The 25,706-nt window shown below is 41.3% G+C and overlaps 1 protein-coding gene and 1 long non-coding RNA gene across 4 annotated transcripts; one reads left to right on the top strand and one right to left on the bottom strand.

Moving 5' to 3' along the window:
* On the bottom strand, nt 1-8,502 carry LOC132359852 (acyl-coenzyme A thioesterase 6-like). 2 transcript variants are annotated; one of them, XM_059914607.1, is made up of 5 exons: nt 7,891-8,411; nt 5,724-5,926; nt 3,318-3,891; nt 1,096-1,099; nt 1-819 (listed from the first exon to the last, which is right to left on the bottom strand). In XM_059914607.1, the coding sequence occupies exons 1-5, from the start codon at nt 8,345-8,347 to the stop codon at nt 750-752; spliced, it is 1,308 nt and encodes a 435-aa protein (XP_059770590.1). In that variant the 5' UTR covers nt 8,348-8,411; the 3' UTR covers nt 1-749. The 2 variants fall into 2 exon arrangements, with proteins under 2 accessions (XP_059770590.1, XP_059770589.1); XM_059914606.1 differs by lacking the exons at nt 1-819; nt 1,096-1,099 and having other exon boundaries at nt 1,903-3,891; nt 7,891-8,502.
* On the top strand, nt 8,178-25,504 carry LOC132359853 (uncharacterized). Of its 2 annotated transcripts, none has more exons than XR_009500962.1 (4): nt 8,178-8,709; nt 23,015-23,182; nt 23,259-23,391; nt 25,371-25,504. It is a non-coding gene; the product is annotated as an uncharacterized LOC132359853 (long non-coding RNA). The 2 variants fall into 2 exon arrangements; XR_009500963.1 differs by having other exon boundaries at nt 8,179-8,563.
* The last annotated feature ends 202 nt before the right edge of the window (nt 25,505-25,706 follow it).

Raw genomic sequence — 25,706 nt, 5'->3', positions numbered from 1 at the left:
TTTTTTTAAAAAAAATAAATTTATTTATTTATTTATGGCTGCGTTGGGTCTTCGTTGCTGCACGAGCACTTTCTCTAGTTGCGGCAAGCCGGGGCTATTCTTCGTTGCGGTGTGTGGGCTTCTCATCGCAGTGGCTTCTCTTGTTGCGGAGCACGGGCTCTAGGCACACGAGCTTCAGTAGTTGCAGCACGTGGGCTCACTAGTTGTGGCTCACGGGCTTAGTTGCTCCGCGGCATGTGGGATCTTCCTGGACCAGGGCTTGAACCCGTGTCTCCTGCACTGGCAGGCGGATTCTTAACCACTGCGCCACCAGGAAAGTCCCTAACTCAAATAATTTTGACTTCTGCCCCCCACATCCATCATTATAGTGGCCATGAATATTGGATTTTGTGCATCTCTGCATGTACCACCTGAAAAAACAGAATGCTTTCCACAAGCTTTTATCTTCCCAGTGTGCAAAGACCATTTAAAATGAATGTACGCAATAGCTTAACCATGATACTCTGAAAGAATTAAGAAGTGTTTGTGGTTTTCAGTTTGCTGAAATTTGTAACAGGTTTATACAAATATTTCTTAAAGGATCAGTGGTTGACAAAAACATGTATCAATATTTGCTTTCAAAATGGTTCATTGGCCTTTCTCACCCTGATGGAAGTACTTTCAAGGGCATTAGGCGTACAAACAAAAGCAGAACAATGGGCTGAATTTGGTTATATTTTCTGATTTGTTTTTTGTTGCTGTTGTTGTTTTTAAGTGTCTCCAATTAAGTTTCTTTTAGGCTTCAACTTCTTTGAGCCACTAAGCATCAAGGAAAAATTACTGTCATTGAAAAACAAAAATCAATATGTTAAAAAATGGCTCCTTACTTCTTATTATTTTAAGTCTGAACTCTCCATCTTCCTCTCATGGGTGGGTCAAATAGTGGGCAGCGGGGGGAGCGCTGGTCACACCCCTGTGTCTGTGATGCCTGTGGCAAAAAGACTCTGCTGGAATAGGTCTCTGTGGGTGAGGAGAGCTCAATAAAATGGTGGTTTCCAAAATAAATATGTAAATCTGAACTCTCCAATTTGGCTTTTGGAGCCTCCATTATGGGACCTAACTTACCCTTGACTTTCCAGTTAAGTGATCCTCATCAGTCAGCTCTGCACTATTTGAGCTTATCTCCTCAGGTTGGAAGGCTGTAGAGCCAAATGGTCAATGAAGGCCATGGACTTTGGAGTTGGACTGGCCCAGTTCTCCCATCAACCAGATATATTTCTTAACCCTCCTGGGTCTCAATTTCCTCATCTGAAATAATAAGAGCTAATATTTGAGAGTTTAAATATGTTACGTGCTTTACTTGGATGACCTAATTTAATCACAACAGCCCAATGAAGTAGTTTCTATTATTATCACTATAATTATGCCCACTTTATAGATGAGGAGATCGAGGCTTAGAGAGGTTAATAACTTACCCAAGGTCACACAGTAAGCGATGGAGCCTGGGATTTATATCTACTGTAGAGGCAACCTTGAGGGTACTACCCTTTACATCATTTAATGTTTCTTAGTACGACAGCCTTTGGGAGAAACTGATTTCTAAGCTTTGATTTTATTTTATAAAGGCTGTAAATTGTGTGTAACTGATTAGGTTTCCTTCTCTGCATAAACCACTAGAAAACAAATGACTGAACGAGTGGCCCAATGAAGACAAGTATATAGGCCTCATAATAAGCACTATTGTATTAGCCTCATTTCTGGCTCCATTTTATGGATACCTTTTCTCTTTGTCCCTTTTAATTCACATTTACCATATTTTAGGTAGCTTTGTAACAACCTGAAATTCTTTTTGAAATCTTAGAGACAGGAGGCCATATATAATCAACTCTGAGGGGAAAGTGACCAAATGTCTTAGTCAGTATAGGGCATTCCAAGGCTACTTTATTAGTAAGGAAGAAATTAGGATGTAGGGCCACCCCTACACCTAGTGCTTTAGTACACAGATATGTTTAGTCAACACCCTCATGTTTAAGCTTCTGGTGTTACCTTTCCGCCCCTTACTTCTCTCACCCTCCCAGCCATTTTCCTTATAACTTCTTCCTGTGATATCCCATCCCAAAGGCATCTCTAGAGTAGCAGGACCACCTCGGAGTGAGTTAAAGCACAGGCTCTAAGGATTCAAATCACAGAAAATTATACTCATAGTGAATAAATACACTCGACACGTATTTTTAACAATTGGTCAAAATTAAGTTACCTCTAAGGAACCCTTCTCCTCATTAGATTAAGATCTAATGGGCATTTGCTTGAATAGACTCAAATTGGTGAAAGACAGTATGTGCCCAGCAAGCCAAGTGATGTGTCTCAGAAAAATATTCTTGCACTCAGGGAAGACCCTCTGCTCTGGTCTCATGACTCTAGATAGTGCCCAGTATAAGGCAATGGATTGAGACAGACTGATCCCAGTCCTTCCCAGTAGGAAGATAATAGGAACAGATGGTGCCAGGAGGAAGTCTAATTTGTCAGGTATAAGCTGGCATCCAAAGATTAAGTCCTGAAAATCTACTGGCATCAAGGCATTCCTCTAGGTAGCCAAGTACCGAGACTGAGAATTCAGACGGTAAATACAGAGGAAGAATATCAACAGTATATATCAATAAACTGTTTTGCTTACAGCAATTTTTTTGTAAAGGATTCAATTTTACTTTGTAAAGTATCCTTTGAATTTTAAATTCAAAATTTGTAAAGGATACTTTATCAGTAAGGAAGAAATCAAAGTCTAGGGCCTCATTCATAAAATAAAAGCAAAGCTTAGGATACTAAGTATGTGAATGCCCCCAGTCTTCAGAGTGGGGTTCAGAAACAAGAATGAAGCAGAGTCCATTCCTTAAGGGACTCAAGTGCTCAGGTTCCCAAGGTTCAGACATGGTCAGTTAGGACCCAAAGAGTATATGGGACTCTTAGCAGTACAAAAGCTCAGTCCTCAGAACCAGAACACAAGGCCAAATCTAGGCCAGCAATTGAGACTTGGGCAGGCACTTCTTACATTTTTCCTGCTTAAGGTTAAGATTGGTCCTACAGATAAGATCAGAGTTAAGCCTATACACTGGGAAAAGTTCAGGGGAGAAAGGGATGGACCCAGCAGTGAAGAGAGTAGTGTTGCTAAGGCTCAGAATCCAGTAGGACCTGACAAGGAAGCTGAGATGGTTGCTTTGTTACAAAAAGGTTCCTAGGTGCTCTGGAAAACCTAATACATGTTGTATGACTAGGATTTTTATTAATAGTATATGGTCTATGATTACAATGTTACAATTTGCTGGGCTTGACAGATTTTTTACCATTGAGGTGTTTATGGAAGAAAGTTTGGATTTGCTGCCAGGCATCTACCTGTGCCCTTGAGTGAGCCTTTGGCTCACCTCCATAGAATACTGGGTGGCCCAAAACTGAATGTACAGAGGCTCTACATAGAGGAAAATAAGGCGGATCAATACAATGGCCAGTTCCTGGGTAGTAGATTATCTGGGGTCTGTCTTTCCCATGGGCTTGTAACCGTTCAGAGGCTATCTGAGCATAGAATTCACTCTTCCAGCCATAATCATCCATGCCAACGATAAACAGGAAGGGTCCCTGGGCCTCTTCCAATGGAATAAGACTTCGGTGGTTGGATTTCTCCAGTGGGTCGTTCCAAATATCCACCAAATTCAAAAGGCCTGACTCAGTGATTTTATATTTTCCTGGGTCACTGCTGAGATTAGGAATAATCATATCCTTGTAATGCAGAGGAGCTATTGTGTTGGCCACACAGGCATTAATAACTACAGTAGCTGTGATGCCCTTCAAGAAAGAGGCCATTGAGAGACACAGGTCACCTCCTTTGGAGAAGCCAAGAAGCCCAACACTAGGGCCTTTCACCTGATGAAAAGGGAGAAAGAAAGAGAGAGAGAACAAGTCTAGAATTCATAAATGGAGAACTTAAACTGTGATTTTACATTGTCTAGGCAGCTTTCTCAAATGTCATTTGCTTTCCTTTCTTAGGCAACAATCCACAAAGTTCAAATGTATCTTCTAATAAGCAAATCAATTTTTTTTTTTTTTTGGCTGCGCTGGCACGGCATGCGGGATCTTAGTTCCCTGACCAGGGATTGAACCCGTGTCCCCTCCATTGGGAACACAGAATCTTAACCACTGGCCTGACATGGAAGTCCCAAACAAATCAATTAATTTCCTGGTACACAGGCCCTCCACTAACATTTATGGCGACTAGGTCAAGAGTACACACAGAGGCCCATATACCCTATACCTAAATACTTAAAAGTTATAAATATTTGAAAATTAAATAAAATATATTCTTTTCTGCTACCTTGATAAATATACCTCCATAACAACTTATAAGGTCAGGTTCAAATTTTATATCTTGGAACTTCCTGGAGTTCTGTACTGGAACATGGCATGGGGGGAGCGCCAGCCCCTGGCCCTAGTCCCTGGTCCTTGGCCAACTCTCTTTCTCTTCCCATCCCTGCCTGGCTCCATCATGTACCATAAGGGCCCTCTCACACATGCATTTGGACAACCCAGCCTGTATGTTTAAGGCCTAGGTGTATTCACATTAATGGACCCAGAGAAGAGGCATAGGGCTTGGAAGCAGGATCAGAGCTGGTTGGCAGATAATTCTGGGGTTCCAGATCCAAAGGGCATGGTGTGAGGGGCACATGGGTTCCAGGTAGACACATTCCCTTGGTCCCTCAACTCCGCACCCGTGGTCAGGGATGCAGCCAAAGGAAGGCCAGAGAGTGGTCATCTAAAACAAAAGGTCCAGAGCAGAAGCCCCTCTTGCCTAGGTCTAAGGGCAAAACTGATAGTATATATTGGTCTCTTCTTGTTCCTGGGGGCTTATATCCCATAAATAAACCAGTCATCAGAGTTCATGATCATCTAGGTTTTAGCAGCTCTATTGAGACCAGTCCCTGAATTCTAACAGAGTTAGACCTTGCAGTACATCTTACTCCTTAACATTAGAATGTTTGGGTTTCTTGAAGTCTAGATAGTAGCAAAGACTATGTATTCCATTGATAAGCATACCAAAATGTTTTAATTAATTTTTCCAGTCTCATATAAGAACTTTCTCTACAAAACCACAATACCATTAACACACTTAACAAAATTAATGGTTCCGTAATATCATCGAATACACAACCGCTATTCAAATGTCACCAATTGTCTCAAAAATCTCTCTACAGTCAAACTTTTTTCTCTATACATTTACAATAATCTTTTTTTTGGGGGGGGGTGCCGTGCTGCACAGCATGCGGGATCTTAGTTCCCCAACCAGGGATCAAACCCCCATCCCCTGCAGCAGAAGCGCTGAGTCTTAACCACTGGACTACCGGGGAAGTCCCTACCTTTATCTTACAAATGAGACAAACTGAATTCCAGAGAGGGAAACTGCCTTATTCAGGATTATAATGCCACATGGTGGTAGACACAGAACCAGAACTTAAGGTTAGTAACTTTTTAGTCTAGCTCTTTGAATTCTGGTCAAGAACTAAAGGGAACTAAACAGTTGAGTCTTAAGGGATTGGAGAGAGATGGGCAGAAATGAAAATAATAATCCTAACAACTTTTGAAGGAGCCTTTGTGTCTCATGGCATATTTCCAGCCCTGGGTGTCCTGGTAGAGCTTTTGGATCCAGCCCTGTGTCTGCTCTACCCCCTCTCCTCTGCATTCAGGTGAGCACCAGAACCCACCTTTGGATGTTGCAGCATGAAGTCCACAGCTTCTTCAAAGTACTCCAGGCACACATTATTCAAATATTCAGGGAGGTCTTCAAATCTGAAATAAGCCAGAGCAAGCACAGCAAAACCATGTCCAGCCAGGAGGCTGGCCCTGTATTCACAAAGGCCACCACCACTTCCAAAAAGATCGAGGATTCCAGGGAATGGTCCTGTACCTGGAGAGCACCACAAATCATAAGGAGTTTCAGACACTCAAAAGACATTCTTGGGTTTCAGATTTTGGCAGTCAGCAAAGAGAAGTTTTTAAAGCAAGGAAGGTTGTGGGTGGGAGTTTGGTGGAAAAGGACCCTTTTTACTTTGTCTTTTTTTTTTTTTAATAAACTTTGGGGAGAAGGGAGGGGGAACAAAATGCCTTATTTTCTCCATAATTTTTCACATATTTGCAAACAACAACAATAATATAAACCAAATTAGAAATAACATAAGATGAAATGTACATTTTCCACCAAATTTTCCTCAAAAAAACCCCCAAAAAACTGAGAATGCTTTGACAGCTGTAAAGCGCTCTACATATACAGGGGATTATTAGACTATACTCCCCACCTCCTTACACCCTCTGCTCCAGCCTTAAAGAACTCCATTCCTAAATGTGCTATGCTCTCTTTGGCCCTGAAAATGGTGTACACTATTCTCCTCTCCTCTCCACCATTTCTGAACTGGTTGACTCATCAGTCTTCAAATCTAAGTTTAGATCTCCCTTCCTGGAAGACTTCCCAGATGCCCTCCAAGGCTGAGTTGAATTACATAGCCTTTTATATGTTCCCACCAGCACCCTGGGTCTGTACCTCCCCTATCATAGCACTTACCACACTTACAGATCCAAGTATAGTTGCCAGTATCCTCCATTAGGCAGTAGGTACAGTGAGGCCCATGTCTGAATTTGCTAGCTAATGTATGTAGCATAGTCCTTGATTTAACACATGTTTGTTAAATAATTGAACTTTTCTGCATTATTTACAAAAAGCCTTTGAGTCAGAAAACAATAAATTTTAAATGGGCCACAGAGTACATACTAAAATAGTTAACAACTGACTTGATTGAAATATCGCAACTAGGCAGTGAAAGATGTTTTTTTTTTGAAAGATTTTTTAAAAAATTAAAGTCTTTAGGAGATTCTTATTGAATCTGTCAGTATGATTTATTGAGCTCTTATTATATCCCTGTGTAAACCTCTAGGCATACAGAGATATGGAGATGTATAAGTCCCAATTCCAGACCCAGGAGTTCACAGTTGAGTGGGCAGTGCTAGTTAAGGCTGTGAATTGCTGAAGAGCTGTAAGAATAAAGCAGGGCCTCCTGTTTTGGAGAATAATCACAGAATTCAGTTTAGGGATTCTGTGAGCAGTGGCAACTCCAGCATTTCTATATAGCAGGGGTTTCAGTCAGGAATTTGGTTGGAAGGGGTGGGTCAGTTGTCTTGTTTACAGGCCACTTTTACCTACCAGCACCTTGTTTTTACTTAGACTAGGGTTTCTCAACCTTAGCACTATAGACATTTTGAGTAAGATATTTCTTTGTTGTGGGGCTGTCCCGTGGATTGTGGATGTTTAGCACCTACCCACTAGATGCCAACAGCACCCTCTCCAGTTGTGACAATCAAAAATGTCTCCAGATATTACCAAATGCCCCTGGAGTGGGGGAGAATCATCCCAGGTTGAGAACCACTGACAGACTGTTTATTATGGGGGAGGGGACCTTCAGGGAGTCTTTTGTTTGTTTTTTAGTATTATGGGGCACTGCCTGTATCTCTGGGTTTTAGTTTCCTTAGAACTTTGATGTGAAAGAAGGCAAAAATCACTCCCGCACACCAGCAGAAGTCACTGCCTAATATTAGTATCTGAGACACAGCTGCATGGCTGGCACATAGCAGCATAAATACACTTTTTGAGTACTCTGAATGAACTTTTAGCATATAGCTAAGGGAATGGCAGTACCTCCAGGAAGTGCCCTGAAATTGAGAGGAGAAACTTCCACCCAGAATTCATGATAGACTTGGGAGCTTGAGGACGAATTTAGGGAAGTTCCACAACCACGGGGTTCCCTAGCCAGGCAAGGGGCCGCCCAGGGTCTCAGGACTCTACCTGGCTTTCCACAACAGCCTGGGAAGTGGGCTGCTCACCTGGCGGCAGGAAGAGCGTGGCGCGCACCCGGCCTGAGCGCACGGGCTCGCGCCGCATCCCCGGCGCCAGAAAGTCGCGCTCCTGCACCGCCCGGCCCAGGAGCCCTCCGGCCTCCGGGTCGTGGCCATCGAGCACCTCCAGCTCCACGGCGAAGGGCGTCTGCACGTCCCGCTTCACCAGCCGCAACAAGGGCTTCTCGGACTCTAGAGCCCAGAGGAGCCCCATGGGCTCGAGCCCCGCGAAGCTGCCGCCCAGCGCGGGCGCGCGCTCCAGGTCCAGCTGGCCGTGGGCGTCGGCGCAGTAGCGCGCGTGGGCTCGGAAGAGCGCGTCCTTCTCGTCGCGCAGGGACGCGCGCAGCGTGACCTGCTGCCCCGGGGCCAGGCCGCGCACAACCATGCGCACCGGCTCGTCCCAGCGGCAGCGGCCCGCAGGCTCCAGCGTCACCGTCGCCGCCATGCGGATCCCAGCGGAGAAGGGGCGGCCCGGCGGAGTCAAGGGCAGGGCCTGGCGTCTCTCCACCTCCCTGGGGGGCGGTCGCAGTTGGAACGTTTGCGCTACTCCCTTTGGGCGGCCGAAGGGACACTTGCTAAACCGATTTGTGAGGTCTCCTGGAGTTTGTGCGATCCACTACTGCCTGCCTGGAAGAGTATCTGCTAAAATAAGAGTTTTATGGTAATTATTAATCCTGCGGTCCAATATGGCGAGTGTCGAAATAGAAGTACAAAGATTGCTGACAGCTAAAGGATTGGGAAAGATACCGGGCAGTTCCAAGAAGCTGGAGTATTGTTGACTTAAAAAAATGCACAGCGTGAAGAGTTGTGAGTTAAGTTTTATTTGGGGCAAAATGAGGACTGCAGCCCGGGAGACAGCATTTCAGATAACTCTGAGAAACTGCTCCAAGGAGGCGGGGTGCGGGGGGTGGGGGGGGGTGGGGGGAGGAGCCAGGATATATAAGAGTTTTGCAACCAAAGGAAGGTAGTCGGGAAGTCAAAAGATTATTGTTAATTAAAGAAAACCAGATATCTCAAGTTAAGGAATTTAGTGCTTTTTCTATGTATGGGAAGATGCAAGAGTCTGGGCTCACTGAAATCATTCCTTTGATATGCACCTCAGCTATCTGGGGCCAGTACCCTATATTTTCACATCCTGAGTTTCCTCAGGGCTCATTGCAGGAAGTGGCTGCAGTCTGATGGCTGCTACATGGCAGGTATTCTTTTCAGCCCTGAGTTTCCTCAGGGCTCACCGGCTCACGTTGGAGGGTTGCAATCGTTGATGACTGTGACATCCTTTGTTTATTGATATGGCAGGAAATATTCGATTTATAAATATTCCATTCGATTTATAAATATTTGATTTATCAGTATTAAAAAGCATCCCAGGTGACTGTAATTCAGGGGATCACTGGAAACATAGTCCTAATCCTACCCTTAACCCTCAATCCTTTACCGAGCCTTTTTCCTAGAGCTAAGGATACCTACAATGGCTTCCAGAGCAGGGAGATGTTTCTGGAGGGAGAACTTCCTGGGTTCCAGTCTGATCCTGCTCCTTAATAGCGTGGTGATCCTTAGCAAGTTACATAATTAAGCCTCTGAATCCAGTTTCCTTATCTGTAAAGGATTTATTGTGATGGTTAAATGGGCAAACATATGGCCTGACACTGCACTGATACTGTAGTAGGTGCTCAGTAAGAGTTTTGTTCTTCAACTCACAAATCTGGTCACTGGCAGTGTCAGTGTTTTTTTTGTTTGTTTTGTTTTCTTCTTTTTTAAATTAATTAATTTATTTTTGGCTGCGTTGGGTCTTCGTTGCGGCGTGTGGGCTTTCTCTAGTTGCGGCGATCAGGGGCTACTCTTCGTCGCAGTGTGCGGGCTTCTCATTGCGGTGCCTTCTCTTGTTGCGGAGCACAGGCTCTGGGCACGCGGGGTCAGTAGTTGTGGCTCGCGAGCTCTAGAGCGCAGGCTCAGTAGTTGCAGGCTTACCTCTTCTGCGTCATGTGGGATCTTTCCGGACCAGGGCTTGAACCCGTTTCCCCTGCATTGGCAGGCGGATTCTTAACCACTGCGCCACCAGGGAAGTCCCAGTGTCAGTGTTGAGTTGTGTTGGGGTTCTGGCAGGAAACAAGTGGCACTTTAAAACTGGGCAATTGGAACAGAGTTTCATAAAGGGACTATTTGCAAAGGCATAGGCAAGGGTAAAAAAACAAAACAAAACGCAGCACGGTTTGGTGCAGAACCTTGGGTCTGAAGGCTGAAGGAGAGAGGGCTGCCTGCAGGAGCTGTAGCCTTCATGGAGGGAGGCAGGCAACCTGTGGTGAGGTGGCAAGAGTGGGAGGAATAAACACCTGACCTCACTCTCCTCCGGCCCTTCAGTGTCTTGCGAGCGCCTCTCTTTGGCTGAACACAGCCATTCAGCTCAGCCTACCTGTGTACAGAGGGGAGTGGATGGACCACGTAGAAGATGTCCAGGAAATGGAAGCTCAGTAAATACTAATAAACTGAAGAAAAAGACATCAGACTAGGCCCCAGATCGCAGAGTTCCATGAATTTTCCCCATTCTATCTCCTGAAGTAACTACGGCAGCATATTTTAAATACCTGTGGTTTCAAGTGTTACAGACTTTCCTCAATCTAGGAACACTCAGCTTACAAAAATTGACCTGGGCTGCTACAGCCACCAGCACAATTGCCCTCAGATTTCAGAAAGGCAGGGAGAAAGATGGCTTCTTCCTTCCCCTTCCCTGATGCCCAGGTTGCTGTGAAGAGGCACAGAAATGGCTCCCAGGCACATGAGGGAAAAGCAGCTAAGGAGGAGGCCTAAGCTGGGCCATTCAAAACTGCCCTACTTTGGGGAATTCCATAGGAACTCCAATGGAAGAAGTAGGTACTATGCAGGCTAACCGCCAGGGGATACCCATAATCTGCAAAAGAATCAGCTGCTATAAGAATATACTTTGCAGGCTTCCCTGGTGGCGCAGTGGTTAAGAATCCGCCTGCCAGTGCAGGTGACACGGGTTCAAGCCCTGATCCGGGAAGACCCCACATGCCACAGAGCAGCTAAGCCCATGCGCCACAACTACTGAGCCTGTGCTCTAGAGCCCGTGAGCCACAACTACTAAGCCCACGTGCCACAACTACTGAAGCCTGCACACCTAGAGCCTGTGCTCTGCAACAAGAGCAGCCACCGCAATGAGAAGCCCACGCACCGCAGTGAAGAGTAGCCCCCGCTCGCTGCAACTAGAGAAAGCCTGCACGCGGCAATGAAGACCCAACGCAGCCAAAAATAAATTAATTAATTTTTTTAAAAAAAGGAATACACTTTGCTTTCATAAGAGAGGAGTGGCTTCTTACAGATTCCAGTGCTTGTCTAGTGATTTGATGAAGTGGCTGTAGTGACGTGCTATCGTCAGTATTAAACATAAAAATTAATTTCTATGCCTCTATTTTAGGGGTAGGGACTTCATGCACGGATGAAAGCTTTTGCTTGATCTAGGGTAGAATTTCTTTGGTTATCCCAGATAAGTACACTCCCAGAAAGGTTTCTCTCTGAGAGGGCTCCTGAATTTTTCTGTGTTTAATAGCACACTGCCTTTCAGTTATAAATTCAGTATGGAAAGGCTGAGTTTCAGAAACAATTGCTTCTGAGTCACCTCTGACCAGTATGCCAGCAATATAATGAGTAGTTTTACTATCTGAATTAGGTTTAGGACACCTGTTTAAATCCCACCTTCACAGATTATGACAAATGTTAGAGAATTGAAATATCTTGGAGGCAAGACTGTAAAGGTAAATCACTGGCTGCCGAGTGAGAGCAAACTGCTGTTGATATTTAAAACGTATTGGGACTGAAAACAATGCTTGTAAAATCAATAAAAGGATTTCAGTCAGGGGTGATTTAGAAAGCTCTTCCTATAGAGAAACAATGTCAGCCATAGTTAACACCAAATTCACTGTTTTCTGTAATTCTCAGTCAACACCCAGATCCATCTGCTTTTCTGATAACCCCAAGTGAGAGTTAAAGGGGAAAGAGGCAGGAGGTGGGAACAGACTCCCAGTTATTCCGGTATCATAGGTGTGGTTTCACTGATGATCCTGGGCCTGGTACTATTTCCTATTACCATTTGGTAGGACAAGAGAGCTCCACGTTTCTGTTTTTAGCAACCAGTATCTATCCATTTGAGTACATTCTTTCTCCAAGATTGCAATAACTTAATTTCAATAATCATCTCATGGTTAATAGTATTGTATCAATGTTAACTTCCTGATTTTGATGTTTGTACTATGGTTATGTAAGAAGTTAACATTAAGGGAAATCAAGATGAAGAGTATAGCTGGGCTATTTTTGCAACATTTTTGTAAGTCTAAAATTATTGCAAAATAAAAAGTTAAAATACCAGGGAGTCATAAAACCACCCTAGAGGATTCCTTTGGTCCTCTGTGTCCAACTTGTAGGGTTAATAAAACCTGCCCACCTCAGTCAGATCCTTGCTCTTCCATATCCTTGAACACTAGTCTTTCCCATTTGATTGAAGTTTCCAGGAATTTGCATTATGTCTGATCCGGTATCCAAAATCCCTTGCCTTTGGTAAAAGTAAAAATAAAAGACACATTTTTCATTTTCACCAAAAACTTTATTGAACAACATATTCACCCTTTTGTTCCACTACCTTCTGCCATTTTTCTGGCAACTTCATGATTCCATCTTCCCAAAACTTTTTATCTTTTTGAGCAAAGAACTGTCCCAGGTGCCTTTTACAGTTTTCCAGGGAATTGAAATTTCTTCCATTAAGAGAATTTTGTAAAGACTGAAATAAATGGAATTCCGAAGGTGCAATGTCTGGTGAATACAGCGGATAAATCAGAACTTCCCAGCCAGGTTGTAACAGTTTTTGCCTGGTCATCAAAGAAACATGTGGTCTTGCCTTATCCTAATGGAGGATTATGCATATTCTGTTGACTAATTCTGGACACTTTTCATCAAGTGCTGCTTTCAATTGGTCTAACTGAGAGCAGTACTTGTTGGAATTAATCGTTTGGTTTTCCAGAAGGAGCCCATAATAGAGGACTCCCTTCCAATCCCACCATATACACAACATCACCTTCTTTGGATGAAGACCGGCCTTTGGTGTGGTTGTTGGTGGTTTATTTCGCTAGTCCCACCATCTCTTCCGTTCCACATTATTGTACAGTATCCACTTTTCATCACCCATCACAATTTGTTTTAAAAACGGAATGTTTTTGTTACGTTTAAGTAGAGAATTGCATGTGGAAATACGGTCAAGAAGGGTTTTTTCGCTTAATTTATGTGGAACCCAACCATCAAAGCAATTCACATAACCAAACTGGAGCAAATGATTTTCAACGCTTGATTTGGATATTTTGAGTATGTTGGCTATCTCCCGCGTAATATAACGTTGATTGTTCTCAATTAATGTCTCGATGTGATTGCTATCAACTTCAACTGGTCTACCCGATCGTGCAGCATCGTCCAGCAAGAAATCTCCAGCACAAAACTTCACAGACCACTTTTGACATGTTCAATCAGCCACAGCACCTTCTCCATACACGGCACAAATCTTTTTTGTGTGTTTCAGTTGCGTTTCTACCTTTCTTGAAATCATAAAGCATAATATGCTGAAAATGTTGCTTTTTTTCTTCCATCTTCAATATTAAAATGGCTACACAAAAATTCACTAGTTTTGATAAGTTTTTTTTAATGCACGCTGATATGTCAGCTATCATAATACAATCTAACAAAATTGTTTCGAATGAAGTTAAAGACAACTAAGCACTCCTAGAGCCACCTTATGGGAAAAAACGAACAAACTTTTTGGCTAACCCAATATATAACGTGCTCCTATTTTTGGTACATAAATGTTTACAAATGTTATGTCCTCTTTTTGGATTGATACTTTTATCATCATATACTGTTCTTTGTTTTGTTACACTCTTTGTTTTAAAGTCTCTTTTGTGTGATATAAGTATTGCCACCCCAGCTTTCTTTTATTTTCCATTGCATCTTTTTACATCCTTTCACTATCAGTCTGTTAAGTGTCTTTGTGTTTGAAGTGAGTCACTTGTAGGCAGCATATAGAAGGGTCTTGCTTTTTTATTCAGCCACCTTATATCTTTTGATTGGCAAATCTACATTACATTTAAAGTAATTATTGATAGTTATATACTTATTGCCATTTTGTTAACTGTCTTCTGGTTCTTTTTGTAGTTCCTCTCTGTTCCTTTTTTCTTTTTCTCTCTTCCCTTGTGGTTTGACTGTTTTCTTAGTGTTATGTTTAGATTCCTTTCTCATTTTCCTTTATGTATTTACTATAAGTTTTCTCTTTGTGGTTACCATGAAGTTCACATATAACACCTTATGTATATAACAGTCTTTATTTAAGTTGATAGTAACTTAATTTTGAACACATTCCAAAGCTTTATATTTTTACTCCCCCCTATGCTTTATATTTTTGATGACACATTTTACATCTTTTTAATGTATCCCTTAACTATGGTATTTTCATTAATTTTAATACTTTTGTCTTTTGCCCTTTATAAGTGATTGATCCACTACCTTTATTATTTATTTACATATTCCAGTGAGATATTTACTTTCATATGTTTTCTTTTTATTAATTAGTGCCTCTTCTTTTTAGCTTAGGGGAGTTCCTTTAACATTTGCTGCATTTGCTGAAAGGCCAGTTTAGTGGTGATGAACTCCTTTACTTTTGCTTACCTGGAATACTCTTAATGTGTCCTTCAATTCTGAATGATAACCTTGCTGGGTAGAGAATTTTCAGTTGGCAGTTTTTTCCTTTCAGCCCTTTGAGTGTATCATGCTACTCTTTTCTGGCCTATAAAGTTTCTGCTGAAAAGTCTGTTCATAGGCCTATGGTGTTTCCTTTGTACATAATAGGTTGCTTTTCTCTTGCTGCTTTTAAGATTCTCTCTTTCTCCTTAACTTTTACCATTTTAATTATAATGTATCTTGGTGTGATTCTCTTTGAGGTCATCTTACTTGGAATTCTCTAGGCTTCCTGGACCTGGATGTCTCTTTCCTTCCCAGATGAGGAAGTTTTCAGCCATTATTTCTTCAAATAATTTTTCTGGCCCTTTCTCTCTCAGTACAGGTAAAACTATCTTTCTTGGCTTTGATGTTACTGTGAGGAAAAAGAAAATCAAACCAGAAAACCAGAAAACCACAGTTATAACTCTCAGCATGCTCCACAGATTCTTAGTAATGTATCTCATTAATATTAATGCCATAGTATCTAATTTTCACCTTTAAATGAGAGTAGTGTAAAACCCCCCAACCTCAGGCAGTCTGGGTGTTGTGAGTGGTCACAATTTCAAATGCAAGTCCAACTCATCTGACTTTAGATTGGACTGACATGCAACATAGACCCTGGACCATAGTTTTTTCATATTTTCTGGATATATACCCCAGAGTGGAATTGCTGGATCATCTGATAGAACTATTTTTAATTTTTTGAGGAATCTCCATACTGTTTTCCATAGTGGCTGCACCAATTTACATTCCCACCAACAGTGTACAGGGGTTCCCTTTCCTCCACATCCTCACAAACATTTCTTATTTGTAGTCTTTTCATGATGACCATTCTGACAAGTGTGAGGTGATATCTCATTGTGGTTTTGATTTGCATTTCTCTGGTGATTAGCGATGTTGAGCATCTTTTCATATGCCTGTTAGCCATCTATACATCATCTTTGGAAAAATGTCTATTCAGGTCTTCTGACCATTTTTTAATTGGGTTGTTTTGTTCTTTTTGATATTTAGTTGTATGAGTTGTTTATGTATTTTGGATATAACCCCCTTATTGGTTATATCAGTTGCAAATATATTCTCCCATTCAGTAGGTTGCCTTTTCGTTTTGTTGATGGTTTCCTTTGCTGTGCAAGCCCAAGTTTAGGGTAGGTCCCATTTGCTTCTTTTTGCTCTTATTTCTTTTCCCTTAGGGAACAGATCCAAAAAAATATTGCTATGATTTATGTCAAAGAGTGTTCTGCCTGTGTTTCCTTCTAGTAGTTTTATGGTTTCAGGTCTTATATTTCAGTCTTTAATCTATTTTCAGGGGGTTTTTTTTATATTGTGTGAGGAAATGTTCTAATTCCATTGTTTTACATGTAGCTGTCCAATTTTCCCAGCACCACTTATTGAAGAGAGTGTCTTTTTGTCACTGTATATTTTTGCTTCCTTTGTCATAGGTTAATTGGCCATAGGTGTGTAGGTTTATTTCTGGGCTCCCTATTCAGTTCCATTGATCTGTATATCTGTTTTTGTGCCAGTACCATGCTGTTTTGATGACTGTACCTTGATAGTATAGTATGAAGACAGGGAGCATGATACCTCCAAGTTTGTTCTTTTTTCTCAAGATTGTTTTGGCAATTCAGGACCTTTTGCTTTTCCATATAAATTTTAGGATTATTCTACTTCTGTGAAAAATGTCTTGGGTATTTTGATAGGGATTGCATTAAATCTGTAGATTGCTTTGGGGAGTATGGCCATTTTAACTATTAATTCTTCCAGTTCAAGAACACAAGATATCTTTCCATTTCTTTGTATCATCTTCAATTTTCTTCATCAATGTTTCATAGTTTTTAGTGTATAGGTCCTTCACCTTCTTGGTTAAGTTTATTCCTAGGCAGTTTATTCTTTTCAATGTAATTTTTTTTTTTTTTTTAAAAGAGAAACTGAATTTTAATTAATTAATTAATTAATTAATTAATTTATTTATTTATTTATGGCTGTGTTGGGTCTTCGTTTCTGTGCGAGGGCTTTCTCTAGTTGCGGCAAGCGGGGGCCAATCTTCATCGCGGTGCGCGGGCCTCTCACTGTCGTGGCCGGCCTCTTTTGTTGCGGAGCACAGGCTCCAGATGCGCAGGCTCAATAGTTGTGGCTCACGGGCCTAGCTGCTCCGCGGCATGTGGGATCTTCCCAGACCAGGGCTCGAACACGTGTCCCCTGCATTGGCAGGCAGATTCTCAACCACTGCGCCACCAGGGAAGCCCTCAATGTAATTTTAAGCAGGGTTTTTTTTTGTTTGTTTCTCTTTCTGATTGTTCATTATTAGAGTATAGAAAAGCAACATATTTCTGTATATTAATCTTGTATCCTGCAACTTTACTGAATTCATTTATTAATTCTAATAATTTCCAGTAGTTTTAAGAGTTTTCTATATATAGTATCATGGCATCTGCAAATAGTGACAGTTTTACTTCTTCCCTTCCAATTTGGATGCTTTTATTTCTCTTTCTTTTTTGATGCTGTGGCTAGGACTTCCAACATAATGTTAAATAGAAGTGGCAAGAGTGGGCATCCTTGTCTTGTTCCTGAATTTAGAAGAAAGGCTTTCAGATTTTCACTGTTGTGTATGATGATAGCTGTGGGTTTGTCATAAATGGTCTTTATTATTTTCTGAAATGTTCCTTCTGTACCAACACTGATGAGAGTTTTTGTCATGAATGGATATTGAATTTTGTCAAATGATTTTTCTGCATCTATTGTGATGATCATATGATTTTTATCCTTCTTATTGTTAATGTAGTATATCACACTGATGATTTGCAAATATTTAACAATCCTGGCATCCCTAAAATAAATCCCACTTACTGGGATATATGATCCTTTTATATATTGTTGGATTCAATTTGCTAACATTTCATTGAGGATTTTTTGCATCTATATTCATCTAAGATATTGGCCTGTAATTCTCTTTTTTTTGTACTGTCATTGTCTGGTTTTGGAATCAGGGTAACGGTGGCCCTGTAGAATGATTTTGGGAGTGTTTTGTCCTCTTCAATTATTTGGAATAGTTTGAGAAGGATAGGTATAAACTGTTCTTTATATGTTTGATAGAAGTCCCCTGTGAAGCCATCTGGTCCTGGACTTCTGTTTGCTGGGAGTTTTGTTGGTTTTTTAAAATTTAAATTTATTTATTTATTTATTTATGGCTGTGTTGGGTCTTCGTTTCTGTGCGAGGGCTTTCTCTAGTTGTGGCAAGCGGGGGCCACTCTTCATCGCCGTGCGCAGGCCTCTCACTATCACGGCCTCTCTTGTTGTGGAGCACAGGCTCCAGATGCGCAGGCTCAGTAATTGTGGCTCACGGGCCCAGTTGCTCCGCAGCATGTGGGATCTTCCCAGACCAGGGCTTGAACCCATATGTCCCCTGCATTGGCAGGCAGATTCTCAACCACTGTGCCACCAGGGAAGCCCCCCTGCTGGGAGTTTTTAAAATTACAAATTCAATTTCACTACTAGTGATTGGTCTTTTCAAGTTGTCTTTTTCTTCCTGATTCAGTCTTGGCATAGTGTACGTTTCTAGACATTTGTCCATTCCTTCTAGGTTGTTCTGTTTGTTGGCTTATAACCGTTTATGGTATTGTCTTATGGTTATTGGTTGTTATTTCTCCTCTTTCGTTTCTTATTTTGTTTATTTGGATCCTCTCTCTTTTCTTCTTGATGAGCCTGGCTAAAGGATTACTAATTTTGTTTATCTTTTCAAAAAAATAGCTCTTAGTTCATTTCATTGATCTTTTCTAATTTTTTTGTTCTCTATTTTATTTATTTTCTCTGTGATCTTCATCATTTTATTCCTTCTGCTGACTGTGGGCTGTGTTTGTTCTTTTTCTAATTCATTTACATTAGGTTGTTTATTTTAGATTTTTCATGTTTCTCCAGGAAGGCCTGTATCACTATAAACTTCCCTCCTAGAATTGCTTTTGCTGAATCCCATAGATTTTGGAAAGTTGTGTTTACCAGATAAAAAAGTCAAAGTCAAATAAAAATTCTAACTGAATTAGGGAAAAGGATAGATGAACACAATGAGAATTTTAACAAGGAACTAGAATATATAAAAAAGACCCCCCGCGCACCGCGATGAGGAGTGGCCCCCACTTGCCGCAACTAGAGAAAGCCCTCACACAGAAATGAAGACCCAACACAGCCATAAATAAATAAATAAATAAATAAATAAAAAAAAAAAAAAAAAAAAAAAGACCCAATCAGAAATGAAGAGTTCATTAACTGGAATAAAAAACACACAAGAAGGAATGAATAACAGATTAAGTGATACAAAAAACACATAAGTGATTGGGAAGATAGAATAATGGAAATCACCAAAGACGAACAGCAAATAGAAAAACAAATTTAATGGGTGTTCCCTGGTGGCCTAGTGGTTAGGATTCTGGGCTTTCACTGCCATGGCCCAGGTTCAACCCCTGGTCAGGGAACTGAGATCCCTCAAGCCGTGCGGTGTGGCCAAAATAAAATAAAATCCCAGCTCTATCATTAAAAAAAAAAATTTTTTTTTAATGAAAATAGTTTAAGAGATCTTTGGGATAACATCAAGCATACCAAAATTTGCATTATAGGGGTTCCAGAAGGAGAAGAGAGAGAGAAGGGGATCTAGAATGTATTTGATGAAATTATTGCTGAAAAATCCCCAAACCTGAAGAAGGAAACAGATATTCGGGTACAGGAAGCACAGAGGGATGAACCTAAACAGACCCACACTAAGACATATCATAATTAAAATGGAAAAACTTAAAGAGAGAATTCTAAAGTCAGCAAGAAAAAAAACGAAGAGTCATATATAAGGGAAACTGCATAAGGCCATCAGCTGATTTTTTCTGCAGGCCAGAAGAGATTGACATGATATATTTAAAATGCCAGAAGGGAAAAATCTTCATCCTAGGATACTCTACCCAGCAAGATTATTGTTCAGAATTAGAGAAATAAAGAAATTTTCAGAAAAGCAAAAAGAAAAAGAGTTCATCAATAATAAACCTACGCTAAAAGAAATGTTAAAGGGTCCTCTCTAAGTGGAAAAGAAGTAAGATTCCATAGGAAAGGAAAAATCCCACTAGGAAAGGAAAATATGAAGTAAGAGCTGAAGATTAACTACTTAAAGAAGCTAGTATGAAGATTCAAAGGCAATAAACTGTAAAATCAACTATAACTACAATGAACAGTTAAGGGATAAACATGAAAATGTAAAACATGACAACAAAAACACAAAATATGGGTGAGGGGAATAAAAAATGTAGATCTTTTAGAATGTGTTTGAACTTAAATGACTGCCAGTTCAAAACAAGTAGATTTAGATATAGTTCGTCATATATGAAACCTGTGGTAAACACAAATCAAAAACCTACAATAGAGGAGCTTCCCTGGTAGCACAGTGGTTGGGAATCTGCCTGCCAATACAGGGGACATGGGTTTGAGCCCTGGTCTGGGAAGATCTCACATGCCACAGAGCAACTAAGCCCATGCGCCACAACTACTGAGCCTGCACTCTAGAGCCCGCAAGCCACAACTACTGAGCCCACACACCACAACTACTGAAGCCCACGTGCCTGTAGCCTGTGCTTAGCAACTGCAACAAGAGAAGACACTGCAACGAGAAGACTGCGCACTGCAATGAAGAGTAGGCCCTGCTCACCTCAACTAGAGAAAGCCTGCACGCAGCAATGAAGACCCAACACAGCCAAAAAAAAATGAATAAAATAAATAAATTTTAAAATATATATTAAGAGAAAGCCTACAATAGATACATGAAAACTAAAGAGAAAGGAACACAAGCACACTACTAAAGAAAATCATCAAACCACAAGGAAAGAAAGAAAAAGAAGAAGAAATAAACAGAGAAGAAATACAAAAACAACTGGAAAACAAGAAACAAAATGAAAATAAGTACATACCTATCAATAGTTACTTTAAATGTCAATTGACTAAATGCTCCTATCATAAGACATAGCTGATTGGATTAAAAATAAAAACAAGACCCATCTATATGCTGTCTACAAGAGACTCACTTCAGAACTAAAGACACACACAGACTGAGGGTAAGAGAATGGAAAAAGATATTTCATGCAAATGCAAATGGAAACGACCAGAAAGTTGGGGTAGTGATACACATACCACACAAACTAGACCTTAAAATAAAGGCTGTAACAAAAGACAAAGATAAAGGGATCAATACAAGAAGAGGCTATTACACTTGTTAACGTATATGCAACCAATACAGGGGTACTTAAATATACAAAGCTATATTAACAGATATAAAGAGAGAAATTTACAATAATAATAGTTGGGGACTTTAACACCCCACTTACATCAATGGACAGATCATCCAGATAGAAAATCAATAAGGCAACAGTGGTCTTAAATGAGACAATGGGGGAATTCCCTGATGGTCCAGGACTCAGCGCGTTCACTGCTGGGTGCCCGGGTTTAATCCCTGGTCGGGGAACTGGGATTTCACAAGCCACAGGGTCCAAGAGACAATGGACCTGTTGGACCTAATAGATAGGATATTACACCCCAAAACAGCACAGTACACATTCTTTTCAAGTGCACATGGAACATTCTCCAGGATAGGTCACATGCTAGGCCAGAAAACAAGTCTCAACAAATTTAAGAGGACAGAAATTATATCAAGCATTTTTTCTATGTGTATTTTAAACCCCGCAATATGTTATTTGTAAATATTTATATTTACATGCATATTTAACCTTTTTCATTATATTCCATTTCTTCCTTCATTTCCACCTTGAGTCATCTTCATTCTGCTTGAAGAACACCCTAGTTTTTCCTTTATTGCAGGTATGCTATTTTAATTCTCTTAATTTCTATTTTTCTGAAAATGACTATTTTGATTCTGTTAAATTTTTTTCAATCAATTTTATGAACAATATATACTTCCGTATTTAAGAATCTATTTTGCTAGAATAGGCTTCGAGGTTGTCAGATGTTTTCTTTTGACACTTTAAAGGTTTTTCAGTGGTTCCTGATTTCCATCATAGCTGTTGAGAAGTCAGTTGTTAGACTTACTGCTGCTTCTTTGAAGGTTGACTTTTTTCTGTGGTTGCTGGTAAGATTTTTTAATCTTTGTCTTTCTTTTCTGCAGTGTTCCATTGCCTTTTGCTACGTAACAAACAATTCTGTGGACAGATTGCATTTTCTAAAGATGATCGTGACAAATAACTCCCATTTCACATGCCCTTCTAGAAACTTGCCATTCCCCTATCAGGTGATAGTCTATACACATTTTCCTTGCACCTAATGTCTCTGTGTCTGCCTCAACCAGTAGAGTACAGCTGAAGCAATGATATGTGACTTCCAAAGCTAAGTCATAAAAAGGCCATGTATTTCTGCCTTCCTCTCTCGGACCATTCATTTTTAAAACCCAGATATCATGCTGTGAGGAAGCTCAAGCAGCCTGTGGAGAAATTCATGTGCACAGGTATCACAACTGTCTTTAGGACTAGGTGGAAGGTAGAAATTGGAAGGGCTCCAGGGAGACTATTAGTGAAAGCCTAAAGGAACTCATGAAGGCCATTATTGATGGCCTAAAGGAAAGTAAAATAAATTTATTGGAAGCTAGAGGCAACACTGACACCTGCAGTAATGTGAAAAAGGGTAAATATACCTAATGAATTCAATGATCTAGCTAAAGTGATTTCCCAGCAGAGTACTGACAGTGCCACCTGGCTTCTCCTTGCTGCCTATGACAAAATATACAAGAGGAAGAGGTGAGCTAAGAATGAACTGCTAAATAGGAAGCAACCAGGACTTGCCAAGCTTGACAATAATACTGTTTCTCCTTTCCAGCTTCTCCAGATGGTAAATTATTCTGTAATTAAGACAGGACCTCAAAGCAAAGTCAAACCTAGGGTGGGTCTGTGGGAGAGACTTTGTAAAGACCTCAAAGATTCAAGGTAGTGCTTCATAGAACATTTCAGAATGACAAAGGTCCTCTAAAGATTTTCAGGTGTACCTAACAGATCCTGTCTATTAAATAACAGAATTTATGGGAATCTTAAGGATGTTTGCCTGCAGCATTCTCCCAAGGAGCCCCAGATAGAAAAGTTCCTATCTCAAACAGATTTGTAGTGGTGTATTGTCTAAGGAAGTGAACCCCACTGATATTTTTTAGAAAACCTACATAATTCTTAAGAGAATGGTTCTGGTGGAAGCACAATGAGTTTGAACTAAAAGAGATAGAGACAGTGCAAAATAAAAAGAGATCTTTGGATGCCTCATCTTTTTCATCCAGGAAGCAGATCCAGGAGGCTTTTTTGCTAATTTAATTTTCTTATGGGAAATATAGGTTTCAACTCAGAGGGTGGAACCAAGAGCTACAGAGAACAACTCACAGAGAGTAAACTGAGCACCAATGGAAGAATTGGCAACATGTTCTCAGCTGGATTTCAGAATGGCTAGGGGCCAGTGACTGTCGTGTGCCTCCCATATTCCCCATTTTTGAACAGGAATATCTGTAAGAATTATCTTATACCTGCCTACCATCGTATTCTGGATGTCTGTGTGTGTGGACAGCTAACTTGTCTCTTTAGTTCACAGATCTTCAGATTGAGAAGAAAGATACTCAAGGAGCTATACCCAAGGGATTATACCTAAGGAACTTCATCTGCACCTGGACCTGATATAAATGATACAATCTTGGACTTTGAGCCTGAGCATGATGCTGTAATGGAATGAGACTTTGGGCGGGGGTGGGCTTTAAAGGAGGGATGACCATATTTTACACGTGGGAGGAATGTGAACCATTGTGGCTAGAAGGCAGATTTTCCAAAGGTGGTTACAATGTTTCCCATTCCACCTGCTCTTCTAGAATCTTTCCACTCTCCTTTTGAGAGGTGGACTCCACGTTCTCCTTGAACTTGGTGGGTCTTTGTGATTGCCTTGACCAGTAGTGTACAGCAAGAGTGATGCTATGTAGCTTCCAAGACTAGGTCAAAAACATGCCATACAATTCAACTTTGCTATGTTGGGATGCTCACTCTTGGAACCCAGCCCAATTAGCCATTGTAAAGGCCCACATGGAGAGAACTGAGACCCTGTGAACCATAGCCCTGCCTGAGATCTTAGCTGACAGCCAATACCAACTTGCCTGCCACGTGAGTGAGAAAAATTAATGGTTAATGTTTTTTTTAAAATAAATTTATTTATTTTTGGCTGCATTGGGTCTTCTTTGCTGTGCGCGGGCTTCTCTCTAGTTGCAGAGAGCGGGGGCTACTCTTTGTTGTGGTGCGCAGGCTTCTCAATGTGGTGGCTTCTCTTCTTGTGGAGCACGGGCTCTAGGCGCAGGTTTCAGTAGTTGTGGCACGCGGGCTCTAGAGCGCAGGCTCAGTAGTTTTGGTGCACGGGCTTAGTTGCTCCGCAGCATGTGCGATCTTCACGGACCAGGGCTTGAACCCGTGTCCCGTGCATTGGCAGGTGGATTCTTAACCATTGTGCCACCAGGGAAGTCCGAGAATTGTTAATGTTTTAAGCCTCTGTGTTTTGGGGTGGTTTGTTACAAAGCAATAGATAACTGAAATGCCCCCCAAAACACAGTCACATAAAAAAATATTGTGTTCACAGATCCACAATTTGGACAGTGCTTGACTGGGACAACTCTTCTCTGTTTCAGGATATCTAAAGCCTTCACTGGGAAGATTCAAATGGCTGGGGGCTAGAATCATCTTGAGGTTTTTTCAGTCACATCCCTGTACTTGGGCTGAGGTGACTCAAAGGTTGAGCTCATTTGGGACTGTTACAGAAAGAGCTTACAGTTGGCCTCTCCGTGTATTTGGGGCTTCCTCACAGCATCACAGCCTCAAAGTTGTAAAACTTCTTAGGGTGGCTCAGGGCTCCAAGAGCAGGTGTTCCCAGCAAACAAGGTGGGATCACCTTTATGGCCTTTACGACCTACCTTCTGAAATCATAAAGCATCAATTCTGCTGTACTCTACTAACTGAGGCAGTCAGAAACCCATCCAGATTTGAGGGGAGGGGACATAGATCTCCCACCTCTTGGTGGCAGAAGTGTCAAAGAATTTATGTTATAAATTCTATGTTATAAAACTGCCACAAACAATTTTTCTGTGATGTGTTAAATATGGTTAACTTGCTTGAGGTTTATGGTTGTTATGAACTGAATGTGTCCCCTCAAAACTCATATGTTGGGCTTCCCTGGTGGCGCAGTGGTTGAGAGTCTGCCTGCCAGTGCAGGGGATACGGGTTCGGGCCCTGGTCTGGGAGGATCCCACATGCCGCGGAGCGACTGGGCCCGTGAGCCACAATTACTGAGCCTGCGCGTCTGGAGCCTGTGCTCCGCAACGAGAGAGGCCGCGATGGTGAGAGGCCCGCCCACCGCGATGAGGAGTGGCCCCCGCTTGCCACAACTGGAGAAAGCCCTCGCACGGAAACGAAGACCCAACACAGCCACAAATAAATAAATAAATTAATAAAAAAGAAAGGCAAGTAACTTTATTAAAAAAAAAAAACAAAAAAAAAAAACTCATATGTTGAAATCCGAAACCCCAATGTGATGCTATTTGAAGGTAGAACCTTTGGGAGGTTGTTAGGTTTAAATGAAGTCATGAGAGTGAAGCCCCCATGATGGGATTAGTATCCTTATGAAATGAGGAAGAGAAACTGGAGCTCCCTCTCTCTCCCTGCCAGGTAAGGACACAGGAAGAAGGCAGCCATCTATAAGCCAGGAAGAGGCCCCACCAGGAACTGAATCTGCCAGAACCTTGATCTTGGACTTCCCAGCCTCCAGAACTGTGAGAAATAAATGTCTGTTGTTTAAGCCACTCCATCTATGGTATTTTGTTATAGAAGCCTAAGGTGACTAAGACATAGTGCTGTTGGAATATGTGGCTGATGTCTTTGTCAGCTTTCGAAAATTCTCAGCCATTATCTCTTCAGATACACTTACACAATACTTTGTAGCCTTGATGTCAAAGAAAGTGATGATGATGCCTGTAAGAATGTCACAGTATGGTTTTCCAAAGT

The sequence above is a fragment of the Balaenoptera ricei genome, chromosome 2, assembly GCF_028023285.1.
Source record: "Balaenoptera ricei isolate mBalRic1 chromosome 2, mBalRic1.hap2, whole genome shotgun sequence".
Lineage (NCBI taxonomy): Eukaryota > Metazoa > Chordata > Mammalia > Artiodactyla > Balaenopteridae > Balaenoptera > Balaenoptera ricei.
This window is presented reverse-complemented; position numbering and strand designations above follow the sequence as displayed.

Bases quoted from the DNA above. Each gene is read 5' to 3' on its own strand.
- LOC132359852 (XM_059914607.1), bottom strand. From the start codon at position 8,347: ATGGCGGCGACGGTGACGCTGGAGCCTGCGGGCCGCTGCCGCTGGGAC. The intron at 5,927-7,890 runs GTGAGCAGCCCA...GGTGCTCTCCAG, and splicing joins CACGCTCTTCCTGCCGCCAG to GTACAGGACCATTCCCTGGA. The intron at 3,892-5,723 runs GTGGGTTCTGGT...CCTTTTCATCAG, and splicing joins TCATGCTGCAACATCCAAAG to GTGAAAGGCCCTAGTGTTGG.